This window comes from Tamandua tetradactyla, chromosome 4, assembly GCF_023851605.1.
Source record: "Tamandua tetradactyla isolate mTamTet1 chromosome 4, mTamTet1.pri, whole genome shotgun sequence".
NCBI classification, from domain to species: domain Eukaryota; kingdom Metazoa; phylum Chordata; class Mammalia; order Pilosa; family Myrmecophagidae; genus Tamandua; species Tamandua tetradactyla.
In genome coordinates, this window is record NC_135330.1 from 5,722,218 (window position 1) to 5,742,360 (window position 20,143).

General features: G+C 36.0%; 1 protein-coding gene and 1 long non-coding RNA gene across 3 annotated transcripts in view; one reads left to right on the forward strand and one right to left on the reverse strand.

Annotated features, from left to right (window-relative positions):
• Window positions 1–18,775, reverse strand: part of VPS45 (vacuolar protein sorting 45 homolog) — an 85,592-nt gene extending 66,817 nt beyond the window's left edge. The window contains exons 1-10 of the mRNA XM_077156170.1: window positions 18,590–18,775; window positions 17,837–17,971; window positions 15,690–15,750; window positions 11,260–11,339; window positions 10,162–10,230; window positions 9,903–10,040; window positions 9,354–9,464; window positions 7,011–7,145; window positions 5,651–5,764; window positions 5,076–5,243 (exon numbers count right to left, since the gene is read on the reverse strand). Coding sequence (XP_077012285.1) covers window positions 5,076–5,243; window positions 5,651–5,764; window positions 7,011–7,145; window positions 9,354–9,464; window positions 9,903–10,040; window positions 10,162–10,230; window positions 11,260–11,339; window positions 15,690–15,750; window positions 17,837–17,971; window positions 18,590–18,682 — 1,104 coding nt within the window. The 5' untranslated portion in view covers window positions 18,683–18,775. The remainder of the gene's footprint in view (window positions 1–5,075; window positions 5,244–5,650; window positions 5,765–7,010; window positions 7,146–9,353; window positions 9,465–9,902; window positions 10,041–10,161; window positions 10,231–11,259; window positions 11,340–15,689; window positions 15,751–17,836; window positions 17,972–18,589) is intronic.
• A 403-nt stretch (window positions 18,776–19,178) lies between these two features.
• The window catches only part of LOC143678723 (uncharacterized), a 48,040-nt gene continuing 47,075 nt past the window's right edge, over window positions 19,179–20,143 (forward strand). For both annotated transcript variants that reach the window (XR_013173424.1, XR_013173423.1), the window contains exon 1: window positions 19,179–19,948. This is a non-coding gene — a long non-coding RNA (uncharacterized LOC143678723). The remainder of the gene's footprint in view (window positions 19,949–20,143) is intronic.

Here is a 20,143-nt window from a genome sequence, read left to right on the forward strand (position 1 = left end):
ATAGTAAAAAAATGTTCTTTTTTGATATTTAAAGATTCTTCCATTATTTCTGACTGACTACTTTTCTATTTCCTTCTACTAAAACTATGATGAATCAGCAAAAGAAAAATATTTTATTATGATACACCTACATCTCAAACTACTGAATATAATTATAGATGAAATCAGAATTAAAGATCATCTCCATTTTTTGCTTTAATTTAGTCTAAAAGAATAGGATCCTTTCTTGACACCTACTCTCACATTCATGTAGCAGTCAATGAACAGCAATATAAACCAACAGATTAGGAGAGCAAGTGGAGCTGGCAGAACATGCTGATATGAAAAAAAAATGAGTCTAACAGTTTTTGTGGGACTATAGATAACTTATCTGGCAAAAACAATAAAGAAAGGCAGGACCTATTCTGCTGACAGGCAAATACATCTGAGTGAGTATTCTTTCTTATTGACTAGTCGACATATAATTTAGCTTTAGCAGGAGGTCTTCTGCTGGCCAACACTTTTTTTTAAATACTGATTAAATATTGGGTTAGAAAGAAAGTTTCAGTTTTTACTCTTAAATGGTAAAAGTAAAATTATCAGTACAATGTGTCCCAAACAATTTTCTTATGATTGTAATGAGAAACAGAAAAAACTTTCTTAAATCAGGAAAAGATTCAAGGTTATCAGTGGACTGAAAAATATGTTCTGGATGCCACAAAAAAAATAAAGCTTTCCATCAAATGATAACTCATAATGGTGATAATTAACATTTGTTCAATGTTACAAGTACCAGATAACATATTAAGTGCTTTATATATATTAGTTCATTGCAATTGCATGCTCACAATAGTCTGTGAAATATGTACTGCTATTGCTCTCCCAATTTATAAACAAAACGACTGAGGCTTAGAGTGGTTAAGAATCATTTTCAAACCTAAACCATCAAAAGTCCAAGCTCTTAGCTACTACACTATGCTACTTCAAATAGAACTGTTTTTCCTCATTTTTCTAACAAATATTTACTGAATCTTTACTATATGCCATTAACAGAATGATTTGAGATATTTTACCCAATGCCAGGAAAGAAGGATATAAAATAGATTGGTTCCTCCTTCCAAATGAAAAGCTGTGATATGACAACACAGGAAAAAACAAAAACAAATAAATAGCTCACTTTCTGAAAATATTTGTCTTCTATGGTATGAAAAATCTTCCTTATTAATCAAATGAGTTGTGTTTTTTTTCACTTCAATACATACTAAACAGTGAGTGTGTGCTCCTTGTAGACACAAATACTAATAGCTAACAGTTACTCCAGAAATAGCAGAGCTCAAAACAATGAATAATAAATAAATTAAAGACACTTCAGATACAAAGAAGAAAACACAATAGTAATTAAAAAATGAAGTAACCATCTCCATCTCCATAACAAAGACAGGAAGGATGAAGTGAACAAAATCAAGTACAAATTTTCCCCCAATGTTTTCGTGAGGGTGTTTTTTGTTTTATCTTTAAGCTTGCATACATTAGACGTATTACAATAATTCTTCTCTGCTATTCTGAATATTTTACCCTTTAAAGAGAAGAGTCGGGAAGAGAGATAATGAAGAATCCTTTTTGAAATTTACTGCCAGGTTCATTTAGGCCAAACCAGCAAATGAGTCCTTTCCTGAGACATGGATGTATTTCAATGGTTACATTTCGGTTCTAATGAAAATCTTTCTTAATCAAAATCTTGTTAGCCTGTACCATTACTGGTTAGAAGTAGCAGCACTTTACATGTTAATTTTCAGAATATATGAGCTTTCTTTTCTCTCACATGATACATTTCTTAACATTCAATAACACAAACCCCATCTCTACTCAGAAACCTTAACTGATTGCTTCATGATGTAGTATCATCTAAGGTCAAGCCAAGGAATGTTATGAGCCTTCTAGGGGTCAGGACCCTGGCATCCACTCATTACCAAATAAAAGTTCCCTTTACAGACTACTTCAATTGAGTTTCCAAAGAAATCCTTTATGATGGAGAGTCCAAATCACTGCTGTAAAATTCCAATACTTTGGTCAAGAAAAATTCCAAGAGATAACTTTTTAAAATGTAAAGTGGATCACAAATGGAGTTCATATTTCTAAAGTATCTAGTAAAAAAAAAAAGCACAAATGAAGACTTCAGGAAAAGAACGACAAAGTTTTTTCCAATGGATTTCCATTTACTAAAGAGATACAAATAAAGATACTAAAAACTGCTGTGATTAAAGTTTGATTCTATTGTTTTAAAGGGAAAAATAAAATGATAAAAAATATAAGGATATTTAAATTTAGTTACGGGAAAAAATATTGTTTTTATTTAATAAGAGACAGAAAACTCATTCTATTGAGAAACAAAGTTTTTATAGAAGCACTTCTATTAGGTCCACAAAACAACTATAAACTATAATTAGTAGTATTGTAGTAAATTGGCCAAGTTAAATAAAGTACAATATATCTTTATAAAGGAATGCTATTTAGTGATTAAAAAGAATAAGGTGAGTCTGTAGGTACTGATCTAGAACAGTTTCTGAGATACATAGTTAAGTGAAAAAGCAAAAAAAAACAACCAAAAAACAACAAAAAAGAGCAAGAGATACACAGACTCGCACATACATAGAATAATTGAAAGAATGCATATGAAACTAGTAACAAGTTGTTTTACCATATATCCCTTTTGCTAGGTACTTATCTATTTAAGAAACAGAATTTAATTAAAAATCAATATAACAAAGTCAGCCTAAAGAACAGAGTTCTTTGTAAAGATTTAAGAACACAGGGATAAAATTAAAACAGTGATGACAGAAACACTCTTCATAAATAGAAAGCAAATAGCATCTTCACGATTTTCAAAATGGTGATACACTCAGAGGAAACTTTAATAAACATTTTAAAAAATTAAAAACCAAAAACTAAAATCCCAGTAAAAACCTTGGTGTATCTAAAGCACCCATAAATGAACTTCTTCATTCTGGTTATACCATGTATAAAATACTATGCTTAGAGGAAGGAAATCAACATTTACAGAGCACTGAAGATATGTGAAGTATTTTATCTATCTCATGAATCCTCGTAACAATCTAAAAGTTTGCAATCATTATCCTCATTTTACAATGAGGAAACTGAGGCTTGGGCAAAGTGGATAATTTTCCTAACAACTCTGGTTAAGTAGAGACAGCATATAAACCAGGACAATCTGGCTTCAAAGCCTGGGCTGTTTTCATTATACCATGCTGGCTGTATTTTATAAAGTAAAGTAGAATTGCAGCAGGGAAAGAGACTAAGCTTTAGAATATAGGGTCCTATTAATAAGGAAATGTTTCTTTTAAGTGGTTTACAAATGGCCATCTCCAAAAGGAATCTTATTCTCAAATTACTTGTTTGTCAATGACAGCACATTTCCCCGTTTCTCAGAAATCTTGGCATTATCTCTGATTTGCTCTGTCTTGCTATCCTTATATCCAATCTTAGATACAACTATTGTTTTCTCCCTCTGAAATGCCCCTCAGATTTGCCTCTTACCATACTTGTTTACTGTTATCACAAGTTTACTAGCATCTCTAACTTTAGTTTTCCCATTTCCAAAGCATCCTTACTAGATAAATTTCCTAACACACTGCTTTCATCACATCTACTTTCTATACAAGACCCTATCTTGGCAAGTACAAATTCCTCTTACAAGCCTCTTCATAAACTGGTTCCTGTTTACCTATTCATCTATTTCTCTTTCACTCCCACTCTCAACAGGTCAAACTGTTCATTATTCCCTGCATATTTCTGCATCTTTGCTTTGCTGTCATTACTATTTGAAATCCTCCTCTAAATTCTATTCATAGTTTATGGTCCAGCTAATATCACTTTCTCTAAGAAACTGTCCTTAATAACTGCAAATTACATTATAGTCAGTTTCACAATTTTTATTTAACTAAATGTTATCTTGAAACATCATCTAATTGCTTCTTTCTTTCTTTTCTTTTTTTTTTTTACATGGGCAGGCACCGGGAATTGAATCCAGGTCCTCTGGCATGGCAGACAAGCATTCTTGCCTGCTGAACCACCGTGGCCTGCCCATCTAATTGTTTCTTGTGCTTTAGTTGTGTCTCTTCAACTAGACTGTAAATTTCTTGAGCCCAGAATCTGATATGTCACCTTTCTTCTAAAATCCTCTGATAGCTCCCCATCATTTTAAGATTAAAGCCCAATCTCCTTTCAATGACCACAACCTGGTCCCAATCCAGCTTTCTGGCTAATTTAAAACCACTCCTCATTTTGTACCTTGTACTAGCTACACTGAACTGTTCTCTGTTCCCTTAATTTGTTGTTTCTTTTTCACATCTCCATGTCTGGATTCTCTCTATCAAGAATGTTTCCTCCCTTTCTGTTTGGTGCATTCCTACATTAAAACAAATCTAATGTCATCTTCTCCAAGAAAACTTTCATGCTCACCCTTAGGGAAAATGGTTGCTCCTTCCTCTTTATTTCCATAGCCCTTTGTCAACACCTCTATTATAGCACTTATTGTATGGTATTATATCTCCTAGTTTAAATACCTTTCTCCCATACCACAGTGTTAGCTTTTCATGGATAAGGACTATATCATATTCATTTTTGGATCCCCAGGACCTCATATCAGTATATACATGAATCAGGCATGTTTGTGGAATGAAAAGCATATATTCAATAATAATCTACTTTACGAATGAGAAAACTGGCTCAGAAATTAAGTCAATAGCTCTGGGTCACAAAGCCAGTAAGAGGCAAATCAAACCCTAAAATCCAGATGATCTGATTCTAGTCTGGCATTTTTTCTAGTAGTCTAGGCTACCCTTATAAATAATTGATTGACTGTACCTTTTGTAATACCCATTGTACAATGGACTTCTCCTGTGGCTTTTATTTTATTTATATCTTAAATAATACTAATTTATGACCTTGTCTAACTCCTTGTTAGACTGTAAATTCCATGTTGGTAAAGAAGGATTACTTGCCTTTGAATCTCTTGCTCTGCCTGGCACAGTGCCTTACATATAGTAGGTGCTCATCAAATTGGATTGAATAGATACCTGGAGAGCACTAGAATGGTCATTTTGACAGGCCAGTTCTTGCTCAACCTCTGAAACTTCAAGTAGATTCCGCTCGCTGACCAACCGAGACAACTCTCCAACTACTGTCACATGCTTTGATACTGTACCAGACATCTTCTTGAATTGTGGATAATTCTCAACAAAGGCCTGCCATAGGAAAGACATTAAAAGGAGGCTCTATCATTTTTTGACTGAGAACAGACATATGTGAAGAAGGAAAAAAGAAAAAAAGCAGGGATTGTTCTTCTGAGCAGACTAAAGCACCTGCAACATTCAATAACATAGCATTTTGTTATACTTAAGAAGAGAACTTGCATATGTCAGCATGGTGAGTCTTTAAACGGTATAAATATGACTGAAGAATGGAAAGAAGCACATGGCTTATTAGGATGTTTCCACTATATTGTTTACTAAAGAAAGACATTGTAGAAAGTAAGTCTCAAGCTAAACATAATGAATCAATGCAGAAATCAACCCCAAATATCCCAGAAATGTTGCTTACATTGATGTTTTCAGTCTTGCACATTAGTCATACATGTGCATCTTCAATTTACCTTCATGTCTGCTATTGATTCTAATTTTTGCTGTTCTTTTGGTTTTTTCTTCTGAAAGTCTTCCATGAGATTCTTTATATTGCTCCCAATCTCAGCAAAGTTCAGGTACATATTCTGTGAAAAAGCAAAAAGCACAGTTCTATCAACTAATCTTTCAGAAATTTAAAACAAGAAGTGAAAAAAGAATCCTGCAGTGTAACAAACAAGGTATTAGTGGCTGAGAGAGCTCAAATAGAGTCAAGAGGCTACTCTGGAGGTCACTCTTACACAAGCTTTAGTTAGACATTGCTACCTATCATAGCTTGCCAAACTCCAACCAAACCATTAAATATTATATAATGCCTAGAGTATTATATAAGATTGGGCATTATATAAGTTTCTATAAAGGTACCATGCAAAGGTTCCATGCAAAACGTTCCAGAAACCTACAACCTCCAGATGGGTCCTCGGACCAGATAAGTCCTGAAATGCAGAGGCCCAGCTTCTCCAGAACAACAACTAGTTCCATCCCCCGACCCCAAATTACTGACAGCCCCTTCCAACATGAAAAAGCTAGAATGGCCATAACCCAAATATCCCCAAAAGAGTGAGAGAAATCAAAGGTGATAATGGAATTATACAGAGAAGGTAAGGTTTAACAAATGAGTATGAGTGCTGAATCATTAAACTGATATTTCTTTTAGCCTCCAGTACCTCAGAACAGCTAGAAATAAAAACCTAAAATTGTGGAATTGTAACCCATACCAAACTCTGAAATCTGTTCTACAACTAATCGTTATGATGTACACTGAAATTTATTGCTTTTATATATGTATATGCTATTTAAAGAGGAAGAGGAATATAAAAGAGAAGACAGGCTTTAACAAATGAGTATGACTGCTGAATCATTATATTGATATTTCTGTGATATTGATGCTTCCAGTGTCTTGGAGTAGCTAGAAGAAAAAATGTAAAACACGGAACTGTAACCCATAACAAATTTTAAAATCTGTTTTATTACTACTTATTAAAATGTACTTGGAAATGTATTGCTTTTTTGTATATATGTTATATTTCACAATAAAAAGTTATAAAAAATATCGGTAAAGGGTCAGCATCAGAGTCTTCTGCCTTCTCGCAAGACAGTCTATCTAAGGATATCTCTATCATCCTTCTACATGAATTTCTATATCTCCTCCCATTCTACCAAGTCAATACTAACTTCACATAAAAACAACTAAGATCAGAGCGGGCCATAGTGGCTCAGCGGGCAGAGTTCTCGCCTGCCAAGTCAGAGACCTGGGTTCGATTCCTGGTGCCTGCCCATGCAAAAACAAAAACAAAAAAAAAACTACAATTGAAAAAAGAACAAACCACCTACATTAGCATAGAATTCATCATTCTCAGCAGAGAGGACCACTTCTCTCAAGTCTTTACTGATCCCCGGCACTCTGGAAAGATCAATCCGGTTGTTGTTTATGCCCAATAGTTCATGGACCATGGCCTGATATGTCCACTAAATAAAGAATTATGACAAAAAATTGGTAACTGTCAAAACATGAAAACTACATGTTTAGGAAAACAAATACAAACTGGTTAACATTCTCAGTAACCGGCCTTCTTTATGTAGTGCCTCTATTTAGTTCATTATATTAACATTTTGTACTATAGTAAGCATTAAGATTGTCATTTTAATTGGTTAAACACTCAAAAGTCAAAATACTTTTAGATTTTACACTTTTGGAAGAACAGCAAGGTTAATATTCCTGATTCAAAGAAAACAAATTAGAGCTATCATTAGCTCCAATCTTTGCCTGTAAATTAAGAATATATTTTTGGCTTCACAGATAGGGCTATATTGGTACTGCAGTTACAAGCTGTACCATTTCCTGTACGCGTCTGTGATTTTCTGCAGCATGAGAAGTGTGTTCTTGCAAATCTGAGTGGTGCTATATTTATCCTGGGAACACTAATATTATCAGAAAGAACCTTGTGAGTTGATCAAAACACTCATATATTCAGAAGCATGCCTTTGGATCCATCTTATTTTATATTTTTACTTAATATGAATTGTGAAGAAGCATAAGTTACCAGTCTTATAAGATGTAAACTGGAAAGGAGAATCCCCAAAATTATGCCTTGTCACCACTTATGAAAAATGGCTTACTATTAGTCATAGGTCCTTTAGAAAAAACTAAGTATTTCTGGTAAATTACCTACTAAATCTTGGTATGATGGAAATATTTATTTTTAGCAACCTAGATTTATCAATAAATAATTTAGGAGATTAGAAAAGAAAGTATCTTATTTTCTAGATGATTTGGCATAGGAATGCTTGCAAAAGGAAGTTCAACTGGGTCATTCAAAATAAGAGCAACAATATGCTTTATGTTCCCACAGACAGCATCCTGTGCATGTTTCTATACACGATATATTATAAAGTCAAAATTATCTGTTTACTTCCTTCCTCACCGGACCACGAACCCTTTGAGGGCTGACACTATACCTTTCTTACCCTTTTATCTTTAGTACTTAGTATTGTACTTCAACTGTACTTAAACAAACGGTTGGTTTTCCTTGGGAAACAGAATTACAGGCAATTATTTATGTTTCTACTTTTCTATATTATCAAAAGTTTCTTTATTAAACATGTTTCTTTGAATTTTATACCATAGAGAAATTTCATTCCATATATAGATTTCTCTTAGCACTAACACTGTTACACTCTTGGAACAAACTGAGATATAGACTGTCTTTTCCTGCAAATTCAAAATCACTATTAACAAAGCACCTACTATGTGCAAGGTACTGTATTGTACTTGCAGGAGAACAAATCCTGGTAAGATACAGTCTGTCTTGAAAAAATTTATAACTAGGAGGGGGGGAACAAGAAAAGGTACAACATACCAAGTATAGCACACGATAAGAGACACAAAGTTACACAGTGATTTTAGGGAGAAAAGAACATGTTTGAACAAATGGACTTCAAGGAGAAGTGAGATGGCTTTTGAGTGGTTCTAAAGAAGAAGTATTTTCATAGGGGGATATGGGAAGAGAAGGTATTCCAAATATTCTACAGTTTTGCCAGAGATTACAACTTGCATAAAATCATGATGACAAGAAACTATGGGGCATATTTGGGCAGTGGTGAGCTTTCCAGTTTTATACATGATTGGGCAATATTGTGAAGGCTCTTGGATGCCAAGCTGAGGAGTCTGTATTCAGTCCAGCAGGCAAATGAGAATCAATGAAGATTTTTAAACCAGGGACTAACAGGATCAGAATTATGCTTTAGGGAAAGTAATTTAACAACCATGTGTTTGTAGGATACATTAGAGTGAGAAGAAACTAAAAGTGAGGAATCAACTAGATGATTATTTTTGAATTCCTGCAAGAAAGCAGAATCTACACCAAGGTAATGGCAGAAGGAGTGGAAAAGAACAAACAGAAGGAAAATCTGGAAACGTAGACTCTACAGAACACAGACGGTGCCTTGATTAGGGATAGAGGGTAGTGGTGGAAAGAGACAGGAAGGATAAGGCAAAAGAAAGTCACAGATGACTGGAAGAAGGGTGGTATCAAAACACCAGGAAGTTAAAACAGCTGACAAGAACAGCAGAATATAAGGAGGCAAAAAATGGACATGCTGTCCATTTCCACTTCCGCATTTTGATGAACACCACTTAAAACCATCCTTTTATTACGGTAATAAAGGGCTCCACACCTGGTTTAGCAATGGGGTGATGGCGTCATCACAGCGATCTAAAATAAGTAGCAAAGGAGGAACCTCAGTCCGCCGGAATTCAAACAGTTCATATTCTTTAGTTATCACTTGCTGTAGGTGAAAGAGAAACATGATTTGATCAACCAATGAGTTGCAGATGGAAATGACATTAACAGGAAATTAATACATAAAAACCATGTTTAATAGTTCTTTGTATCTGCATAGGCCTTTGATAAAAGGATTCAAAAACTTCACAGTTTAGTAGCACTCTATTTAAAAGATTTTTATTTGAAGCCCTATTTTCAAGTGGTTTAACTGGACCAAAAAAATTAGAATGGCTTGGGTATATTTCTTGGGTTAGGAACTAAGAGTCAGAGTCTTAGTTTTATTTGTCATCTTTGGTTTTAGGTTACAAATACCTACCTCTCTATCAGTAAACCTAACACATCCTAGATTAGTTTCTGAAATATGATAAGGTAATGTTCTTTTCCATTTGGAACTGAATGGCCTTGATGTTCTGGAACCAGCGATAGGCAATGCCATCCATACCTTAACACATTCAGCAAGTCTCTTTGCTGCCTCTGATGAAAGCTGATAACGAATCATGGGACACTTCTTCAGTGATAAAAGGAGAGCTGTCAATCCTTGAGTTGCCCTTGACAGCTGGGTTGGGTTCCAACTTCGACCCTTTTGGTTAAAAACATATATTCAAAAAAAAATTTGAATTTTCTCTTACAAGTTCAATTACTTGCCGAATTAACTCCCACCTGATAAATCAACTTAGTTTTTTTATCCTTTCCTTCCATACCTGAAAGCAACCCAAAATATTGAGGGAAAACAAATGTGGATTCACAGCAATGTAATCACCATAAAATTCCTGCAAATAAAGAATACAAAGATCATTCCATAATAAAACTCCAATTTTATTATGCATTAATATTTTCATATGTGATACAATACCATTACATCAAATTTAATGAAATGCAGGTGCAACAGATACAAAGACTACTCAATTGACAACGGAGTAATAATCATTACTAAAATGATTATAAAACAGCAGCAATGTCTTTAAAAAAAACATCAAAAAACAAAAGTTGTAGAGGTATATACATTATATTTCCTCTATGCACAACTTACCAATTTGTAAAAATAAAACACTGCTATGGCATACAAAGTGTTTCTTTCCGTTAGATTAAAAAAAAAGAACTTTGCTGCCCAATTTAGTCTCATGAGGGAGAAAATGATTTAAAATACATCATTCTATTTAATTTATTTACCAACTAGCAAATTCTTCTGGAAGATCCAAACTTTGTTTATTTGCTGCTGCTGAAGACAATATTCTTCACTTAAGGCGAACATATCACAAATGTTTTCAAGAATACTGAAGTGTTTAAGAAGGAAAAGGTTAACACGAGAAGGTTACATGAGACGTTCTAATATGATGCATTATATAGCATACAGAGTAAATGTTCAGGAGTTTACAAGTTTTAACCAACTGGAAAAAGTCTTATTAACTCCTAAAGCAAGATAATCACAAACACAACTTTAAGAATCCTCATGCACAAGCTTTTCTTCTTCTTCTCTCCTAATATGATGTAGTCCTGCTGCTGAACATTCTTACAGTATGACTAGGACATATCTGACTCCATCTCCAACCCTGTGTAACCCTTCCTAATACCAATCAACCCAATCTCCACATTCCAAATTCCCACTGATTCCTTTCATTCTATTCCCAATTTGATACCTCTTTTGAACCTTTTAATATGAGTACGGTTCAGTGAAATGCATATCTATTTTATCTGCACAACAGTCTCCCTTCTTTTAAGACAGTGTCTTTCTTATTTTTAGACCCAAATTTTTAAAAAGGACCAATACAAGAGATGCGTGAGAGGACCAATATGTTTACCTGAACCTCAGCCACAACTTCCTGTTCATCAGCTTCAGCCAATGACTTCACATCACTCTTGCTGATCACATTACTGAAATCTGAAACAGACATGGAGTTGTAGCTAACTCAGAGGAGATTATCTCTGTTGCAATTAGACTTACATTGACCTGTCAGTTATGTATAAGTGAATTTTGTACACGTTGTGGTGTATGTCAAAATCCAAATCCTTTAAATAGGAATAAGCAGCATAAATATGTTTAAATCCATAAATTAATAATAATACTAAAAAAATATATTGGAGAATGCTAGGGAACCAAGACATTACATTGAAAACAGTAAATAAAGGAAAAGAAATAAGCTGTTGTCCTATTTTTTGGTAAACAAACTGTGCCACTGGGTAACCACAAAGAAGATAAGGGACAATTTCCCTTTAAGAAATATTCCAGCTAAAAAACAAAGAAGGAATATAATGATAGAGGTAGCATATCATCCTTTTTTCAACCCTTAATGAATTATTGGATCTAGCCATTCAGCAGAAACAGCTGCTAATATCACAATAGACAACCAATGGAACAAATAATATCACTGATGAAGTATTCTTGCCAAAAAGAAATTGAGTCTGAATCTAACTAAGCATCTACATCTAACTACCAATTTATAGGAACTAGAGGACACAGAAGCATGTCTAACTGCAAAAGAATATGTTAAACCACCACATGGGGGTACAATCAGCAAAATCTAGGCTGTTGGAAAATTTACACAATAATTCAGTTTCTGCAGTAAATAAATTGCAAGGGAAAGGGGAGGGAGAGAGAGAGAAAGTGAGAGAGAAAGAGAGAGTGAGAGAGAATGTGAGAGAGGGAGGGAGGGACCCATAGAAGATCAAATAAGCTCAAACAACATATCAACCAAAGCAATTTGTGGACCTTATTTTGCTCCTGATTCAAACAGTGGGAAAAAAAAAAAAAGACACAAGAGGATTGGAACTTTTAATACTCAATGAATATCTGAAAATAGTAAGGATTATTTTTCATTTTTATTTAGGTATATTAATGGTATTATAGTTTCCTTTAAATGAGTATCTTTTAGAAAGGCATACTGAAATATTTATGGATAAAATTATATGTGTTTTAAATTTGCTTCAAAAAAATATCAATTGGGGAACAGGTGGCAATATAGTTAAAACAAGATTGGCCACAGTGTTAGAATGCTTGCCTGCCATGCGCAGACCACAGTTTGATTCCCTGCCCATGCACTCCCCAAAAAAACAAAACAAAACAAAACAAAAAAACAAGACTGGCCATGGCTTGATAACTGTTTAAACTGGGTGATGAAAACATGGTGATTTACTGTACTGTCAACTGTCGTCTATATTTGAAAACTTCCATACTAACAAGATTTTTAGGGAGGGGTAGATTCTGTTATAGAAGACATTTAGTAGACAAGAAAATATACAAAAATAAAGTAATAAATAATGGGATGAACAGGACATTTCAATGCTAATGCAAATTGTGTTGAACATCTGTAATGAATAAAACTACTATATACAAATTCATCTTAGTTTATTTAAATCAAATAAAATTTTAAAATCGATTGTTTCACACAAATTTCAACACACTACTTTTCACAGGCTTCAGTGCTACTAACTATTCTAATATATATATATATATTTTTCTTCGCCCTCATAAATTTCAAGTCCAAATCAATCTTTAGAACCAGAAGCATCGATACTAGATTTAATATTGGTTATCAGCTTTGACCACTGCATGAAAGAACTCTCTTCAGAGAAAAAAGAGGTTTTTCCTCTTGTGATTACACCGAGAATCTGTATACAAATATATACACAAAGCACTGAGTACAGAAATTTCTACACTCTCCTAAGGACTTAGCTTGTTAGCAGACTAAAGAATACTGAAATGACTACAAACCTGTCAGAATCATTAGAATAAAAATCGTGAGAAAACCAAATGCTCATGAGAATGGGAAGAAACTGGATCACCCATATATTACCGGTGGAAATGTAAAATGGTACAAAAATAGTTTGGCTGTTTATTAAAATACAAAACATGCATGCAACTATCACATGACCTAGCAACTGTACTACTTAGCAAAAAACCTGTACATGAATGTTGAAAGCTGCTTTAATCACAATAGCCCAAAAGTGGATACAACTCAGCTATCCTTTCATAGGTGGTTAACCGTGGAAGACTACTTAGCAATAAAAAGGAATTAACCACTGATATACGCCAAAACTCCAGAGAATTAAGCTGAGTGAAAAAAGCCAAACCCAAAAGGTTACCTACTTGATGATTTCATTGATGTAACATTCTTGAAGTGATAAAATTATAGAAATGAACAGATTAGTGGTTGATAGGTTGTAAGGGTGGGAAGGAATTGGATATGGCTATAAAAGGAGAATATGATAAATTCTTAGGAAGATAAAAATATTCTGTTTCTTGATTGTGTATCAATATCAATACCATAGTTGTGACGATTGTACAGTGATTATACAAGATGTTATTATTGGGGGGAACTGGGTAAAGGAGACGTGATCTCTCTGCATTACTTCTTATAACAGCAGGTGAATCTATAAATAGCTGAATGTTAAAAATTTAATTAAAAAACAAACCTGTGACTATTAACCAAAAATAAAAACAGAACAAAAAACCACGATGAAACTAATAAAATTGCTGATTTTTTACCTCCTGGGATTACTGTAAGAGCTGATTGATATATTTAGTGAGAAAGCTCTTTAAAAAATTTAATATACAAATGTTAATTTTTGGTATCATTATTAAAGAGGAACATATGCTGAAGGATGTATGTTTTAGACTATAATCTGGGTATCAAATCCTTAAAATTTCAAAGCCTCCAAGTCAGCTTTAAAATTTCTCAAACTCCCCACATACTGAGTGTTAAGTTTTGTTCTTGGTTTCAGAAATGTCACCAACGGACTAAACCTGTAAAAAACAACAATGACATCTAGAGGAGAAAAGATGTAACTTACAAAGCAAATGTATTTACATTTAAAAAAAAAAAGTCCACATAAATTGTTTAGTAACCACAAACCTGGTTCATTTCCAAATTCCATCAAAAAAGTTGGGGACATAAGAATGTCTACCTCACATTTACTCATACTTTCAAGTATCACATAAAATAGCAAAGAGAAGAGAAATGCTTTCATCTGGTGTGTAAAGTCAATCTCTGCTTCCCCCCAAAAATTCAAGTATACTCTCCCCACAAAAAAATAAATCGGCTCCTAAGTTTCAATTCATAAAAGTGTAAAATAAGGATAATTATAGATTTTTTTTTGCAAAGATAGGATCTGAAATTTGTCTGTTTACAACCTTGATACTTGCAAAACACCTTAAAAGGCAAAGTAAAACAAACTTTGCTTCACTTAAGCTATCAACGAAGAATGGAAATCACATTTAGCTCTCTGGAAAAAAATGCTGGTCACAAGACTTAATTCTTTGAAATAACACAATTAAAAAGCAGGTTCTTCCTTGATCCTGGGGCTCACCCCTCTGAAACACATTTCTGCAAAGAAAAGGCTAAGCCTACTTAAAATTAGGTTTGAGCTGACTCCAGAGAACCTCTTTTGTTGCTCAGATATGGCCTCCCTCTATATAAGCCAACTTAGCATGTGAACTCACTGCCCTCCCCTCCACGTGGGGACATGACTCCCAGGGGTGTAAATCTTCTGGCAACATGGGACAGAACTCCCAGGATGAGCTGGGAACCAGCATCAAAGGGATTGAGAAACCCTTCCTGACCAGAAGGGGTAAGAGAGAAATGAGACAAAATAAAGTGTCAGTGGCTGAGGGATTTAAAACAGAGTCGAGAGGTTATTCAGGAGGTTATTCTTATGCATTATATAAATATCTCTTCTCAGTTTATGGTGTATTGGAGTGGCTAGAGGGAAGTAACTGAAACTGTTGAGCTGTGTTCTAGTAGCCTGGTTTCTTTAAGATGATTGCACAACAACACAGCTTTTACAATGTGACTGTGTGACTGTGAAAACCTTGTGTCTGACGTTCCAGGTATGGACAGATAAGTAAAAAAATAAGAATAATAAATAAATAAATAAATAACATGGAGGTATAAAAGGTAAAAAATTAGGGAGATTGAAATACTGGTGGTCAATGAGAGGGAGGGGTAAGGGATATGGTATGTGGGGTTTCTTTTTCTTTTTTCTTTTTCTGGATGATGTAAATGTTCTAAAAAATGATCATGGCGATGAATACACAACTACGTGATGATACCGTGAGCTACTGCACACCATGTATAGAATGTTTGTGTGTGAAAATTTATCAACAAAAATATATCTTAAAAAGTAGGCTTTTAAAGTGATTGATTCATTAACTTATTGATGATATGAAGTGCTCAACAGAACATTTGAGCTAGGATATAGTTACATGTCTGAATAGGTGAAATAACATACTTACAAATAAAATATATACTGTATTTGGGTCTTCGGAGCTCCTGAATTAAATAATCCACATTCTCCTAGTAAAGAAAGAACAAGCAAACAAACAAGATATGAGAATTGCTTAAGTAAAAAAGTAATAAATATCATCCACTGATTTATTTATGTGTTTATTGAGAGTGTGTGCTGAGATCTAGAAAAAGTACGCTTCCATTGGTGGGGAATGAGGACTGGGGACAAAAAAAAGAGCTATGTAAAATACAGTGACCAGGAATTATACACACACATACATAATTAATTACTAAGTAGCTGTGTTATCTTGGCCAAATCAAGATTAAAAAAAACATAAAGGACTCTGATGTTGAGAAACAACATATAACTGACAATAATTTTGCATATTTGCCTCAAGCTTTGTATATAAATTACATTCTGATCAAAATTCTTACATAGAACACCAAAATGTCCCTATTTCTTTAAAAATCAACATTTAAGAGAAATTATAGTTAATTATATTCACACTGGCTTTTAATTTATTGACACCTAAGATTCTACACAACTGCAATGCTTGTGAAATATTTGCAAATAGCAGACCACCATTAAGGAGTTTTGTCTTTATTCTAAAAGCAACGAGAATAACTTGCAACCTCCAACGAAAACCATCCCTGCCAATCCTAAAGAACACCTAGGGCAATATATAAGATTCTACAAAGGTTCCATACACTAGGGTAAATTTCCAGAAACCTACAACCTCCACATGGGTCCCTGGACCAGATAATTCCTGAAATTTAAGAGGGCCCAGCCTCTACAGAACATCAGCTAGTTCCATCTTCCTATCCCATATTATTGACAGCCCCTTTCAACATTAAAAAGTTAGAATGGACTAGCCCAAGTACCTTTAAGGAGTGAGATAAGATCAAAGGTGATGGTGGAGCTAAACAGAGAAAGTAGGGTTTAACAAATGAGTATGATTATTGAATCATTATATTGATATTTCTTTTAGTCTCCAGTATCTTAGAGCAGCTAAAAGTAAAAACCAAGAATTGTGGAATTGTAACCCATACCAAACTCTGAAATCTATTCTATTACTAATTGTTGTGCTATGCTCTGAAATGTTTTTGGATTATATGCTATTTTTCACAAAAAAGAAGAAAAAATCGATTGTGATGATTAAAAAATATTTATTTCTTCTAGCCTCCAATGTTCTAGAGTAGCTAGAAGGAAAAATCTGAGATGATGGTATGGTAGCCCATGACCAACTCTGGGATCTGTCCTATAACTACTTGTTCAAGAGTGCTTTGAAAACTATTGCTTTTTTCTTTCTTTGCCTTGTATATATGTTACATTATACAATAAAAAAAAGTTAAAGTGAAAAAAAAGTAATAGACAACGAATACAAAATTTTAAAAAAGCAATGAGAAATCATTCAAGCATTTCAAACAGGGGTAACATGATGAGATTCGTATAATCATGGTAAAAAGAGTTGCATTAGAGTTGAAGAATATGAATATGAAGCAAGAAAGTTTACAAAATAAGCTTGGACTAGTAAAGGATTTTTCAAGAGACTAAAATCAGATTCAGAAGGTGATGGACAAAGACTGGCAGAAGGCTAAAGAACTGTTAGACACGGAAAAAGAACAAATAGCAGGGGGCAGGAATGATTATATGGGGGAAGCATGGTGGGCTGTAGAAGAGCAGAGTTGAAGCACAGATACATAAGGGCAAGTAAGCCAGCTAAAGAAGGGCTTTGACTGTTGAGTTACTAAATATAGACTTAATCATAGAGTTAAAATTGAGTCATTATAGATGCATGAGCACGGATGCAAAGAAAATGACAAAGACACAAGAAACTGACAGTTATATATAAGATAAAGTGACAATGGTGTACAGTGTGCTAGATATGGAGATTAACTCAGGAATAAAGCAATGGTCTCTTTTAGGGTAGTGTGGAGACAGACAAGAAACTGAAAGGCCTGTGGAAGAGGAATTGGCTGTGAGAGGTGAAGTGAGATGTGGAAAGAAAAAGTGTAAAAACTATAATGCAAATAAATCAGGATACTTATAATACCACAAAGGATCATAATACAAATTTATTTTGCCTTCTTAATGCTTTCAGACCAGAGTATTCTGCATTTGTCTGAGCAGATGGCAGTTTAGTTTATGTAGTACCTTGGTAGGGCGAAGAAAACAAATTGCCTTCAGGTGTTTCATGATCTCTCGATTTTGAGAATCAATTCGTTCAAACAGGTACACCTCCTTCTGAAGAATCTCTGATTGAGTGTACACCATACTCACGATACCAGTCTGCAAACAAAATGAATTAACTAGGTTTATGGCAGCCCAGATTAATAAAAACAAGCAGCAATAACGTAGGCTTTTTAAAGTATCTTCATTTATACTTACCTGGATAACGTAAATGCTAACATATTTACTGAGCATTCAAAGCATATAATAATATACAAGAATGAAAACACATGCATTCTCTGAACAGTCAATCCATAAATTTCCAAAACATTTTTTCATCTTAAGGAGTTTTCTTTAAGTCTGTGACCAACAAGTAGGAAAGTGTCTTCTCAGCGCGTTCCCCAACAGTTTGCTTTAAACACACAATGTTGACTGGAACTAATAGGACCATCTCAAAAGTTTTACAAGTATTCTGTCTCACATATTAATTCTTTCCTGGCTAAGACATTTAGAAAAGGATTTCTGATTCCAATAGAATGTCCAGGGGTACAAGAATAAGTCTCTCGGCAGTGATTGGAGCCGTTTAGAATGAAAACCCACTGGGTTTAGAATGAAAATCCACAGAGAACAGATCTTTGTTTTAAAATCTTTAATCAAACCCTAAATCCTACAGTCGAATGGGATGCACTATTGGGAGAGAGGGTTCTTTCTCAAACACTAACACGAAAGCAAACGCACCGTCTCTTTATCCATGAGAAGCACTTTCATGCCAGGCCCGCTGTCCTCTATCATTTTGGAAATGTACTGCTTCACAGCAAAAACCACGTTCATGGTGGCGGGCAGGCGGACAGCGGCCCACGGCGCTCCGGACTCCCCTAGTCTGGCTCCGCGAAGCCCCCGGCCTGAGGGCGGGGCCTCCGCGGCTTCCGCCCCGCTCCGCTTCGGCTTCCGGGCGTCCGGGCGGCAGCAGAGCCGGCGCTTGTGGTTCCGCGGCGGGTCCACGGGAGGCGGAAACTCGGTGGAGACCTCGTGGACCGGCATGCGTGGGCGCGGCTCTCCACCTCCTCCTTGCCTGGGAGCGCCCGAGGCCCCGGCCTTCAGATTCTCCTGGTGTTTGGCGGGAAGCCGGGGCCGAGGCCCGTCCTATTCCGTGGAGAGGTGGCGCCTGGCCTGAGGCGCGCTCCTGAGCAGGCCCGATGCGGGCGGGGGTCTCAGTTTTTCGTTTCTGTGTTCTGGGGCGGTGGGGAGGGGTGAGTCAGGGGAGGAGCGAGGTGGGAGGGATGAGTGGGGGGAGGGGGGCCCGTGGGGGAGGGGAGCCTTGCACACACACACAGACCCCGGCCCGGGCGTTGGGGTCTCGGAGGGCGGGCTTGGGAGTCCACACTAGGCACTTGCTAAGCGGTGGCCGAAACGCGTGTTCCCCGGCTTCGCTGGGGCCTTCACCACGGGGATCTGTATGTCTGTGGGAAAAGCTGCCGCGCGGGTTCGAAGTGGTTTTCCGAAGACTGAGGAGCCTCTGAAGCTGATCCGATCCCTGCCGACGGGAGCAGCGGGATGCCCTTTCGGGATGGCAGCGGGAGGCTGGGCCCGGACGCCGGAGAGCGCCGGAGGGGCCGCGGGGCTGCGCTCGCCGGCTTGGGAGGGCGACAGCTCACAGGGGTAGATTGACGAAACGACCCAAACGTATGAAGGAAATGAATTTTAAGCCTTCAACTTGTAAATGTCTACATTTGTGTTTATACCGCACGTGTCTGCCCTCCGTGGTGCCATTTCTTGAAAAGGATGGTGAGGGCTTATTTTCTGCACCTTAATGTTGGGGAATTGTAAAATCGAAAAGAAAACAAGCAAGAACTGCAAGAAGTCCATGACGACGAATGATTGTAAATATCTCTGCCAAAATAATGACCAGTGTTTGTTGGGGTCAGTTTGGTCAGTATGTTCAACATTACCAAAACAATCATCCCTTGGTTTCGTTGTAAGAAGTATACATTTAGAACGAGATCAAGAGCACGTTAACGTTAATTTGGCTGTTAAGATTAATTTATGCAGCAGTATTCAATTTTGAAATCCTGTGATGGTCACCTGAAGCCACTTGAGGTACCAGAGGTTTATGTTACTTATAAAATTATGATGAATGTGTGTACTTTTCTCTTTTTAAACTTTTCCACCAAGTTAAGCTTCCTGTTGGACATTTTTTTTCTACATGGGCAGGCACCGGGAATTGAACCCGGGTCCTCTGGCATGGCAGGCAAGCATTCTTGCCTGCTGAGCCACCGTGGCCTGCCCACATTT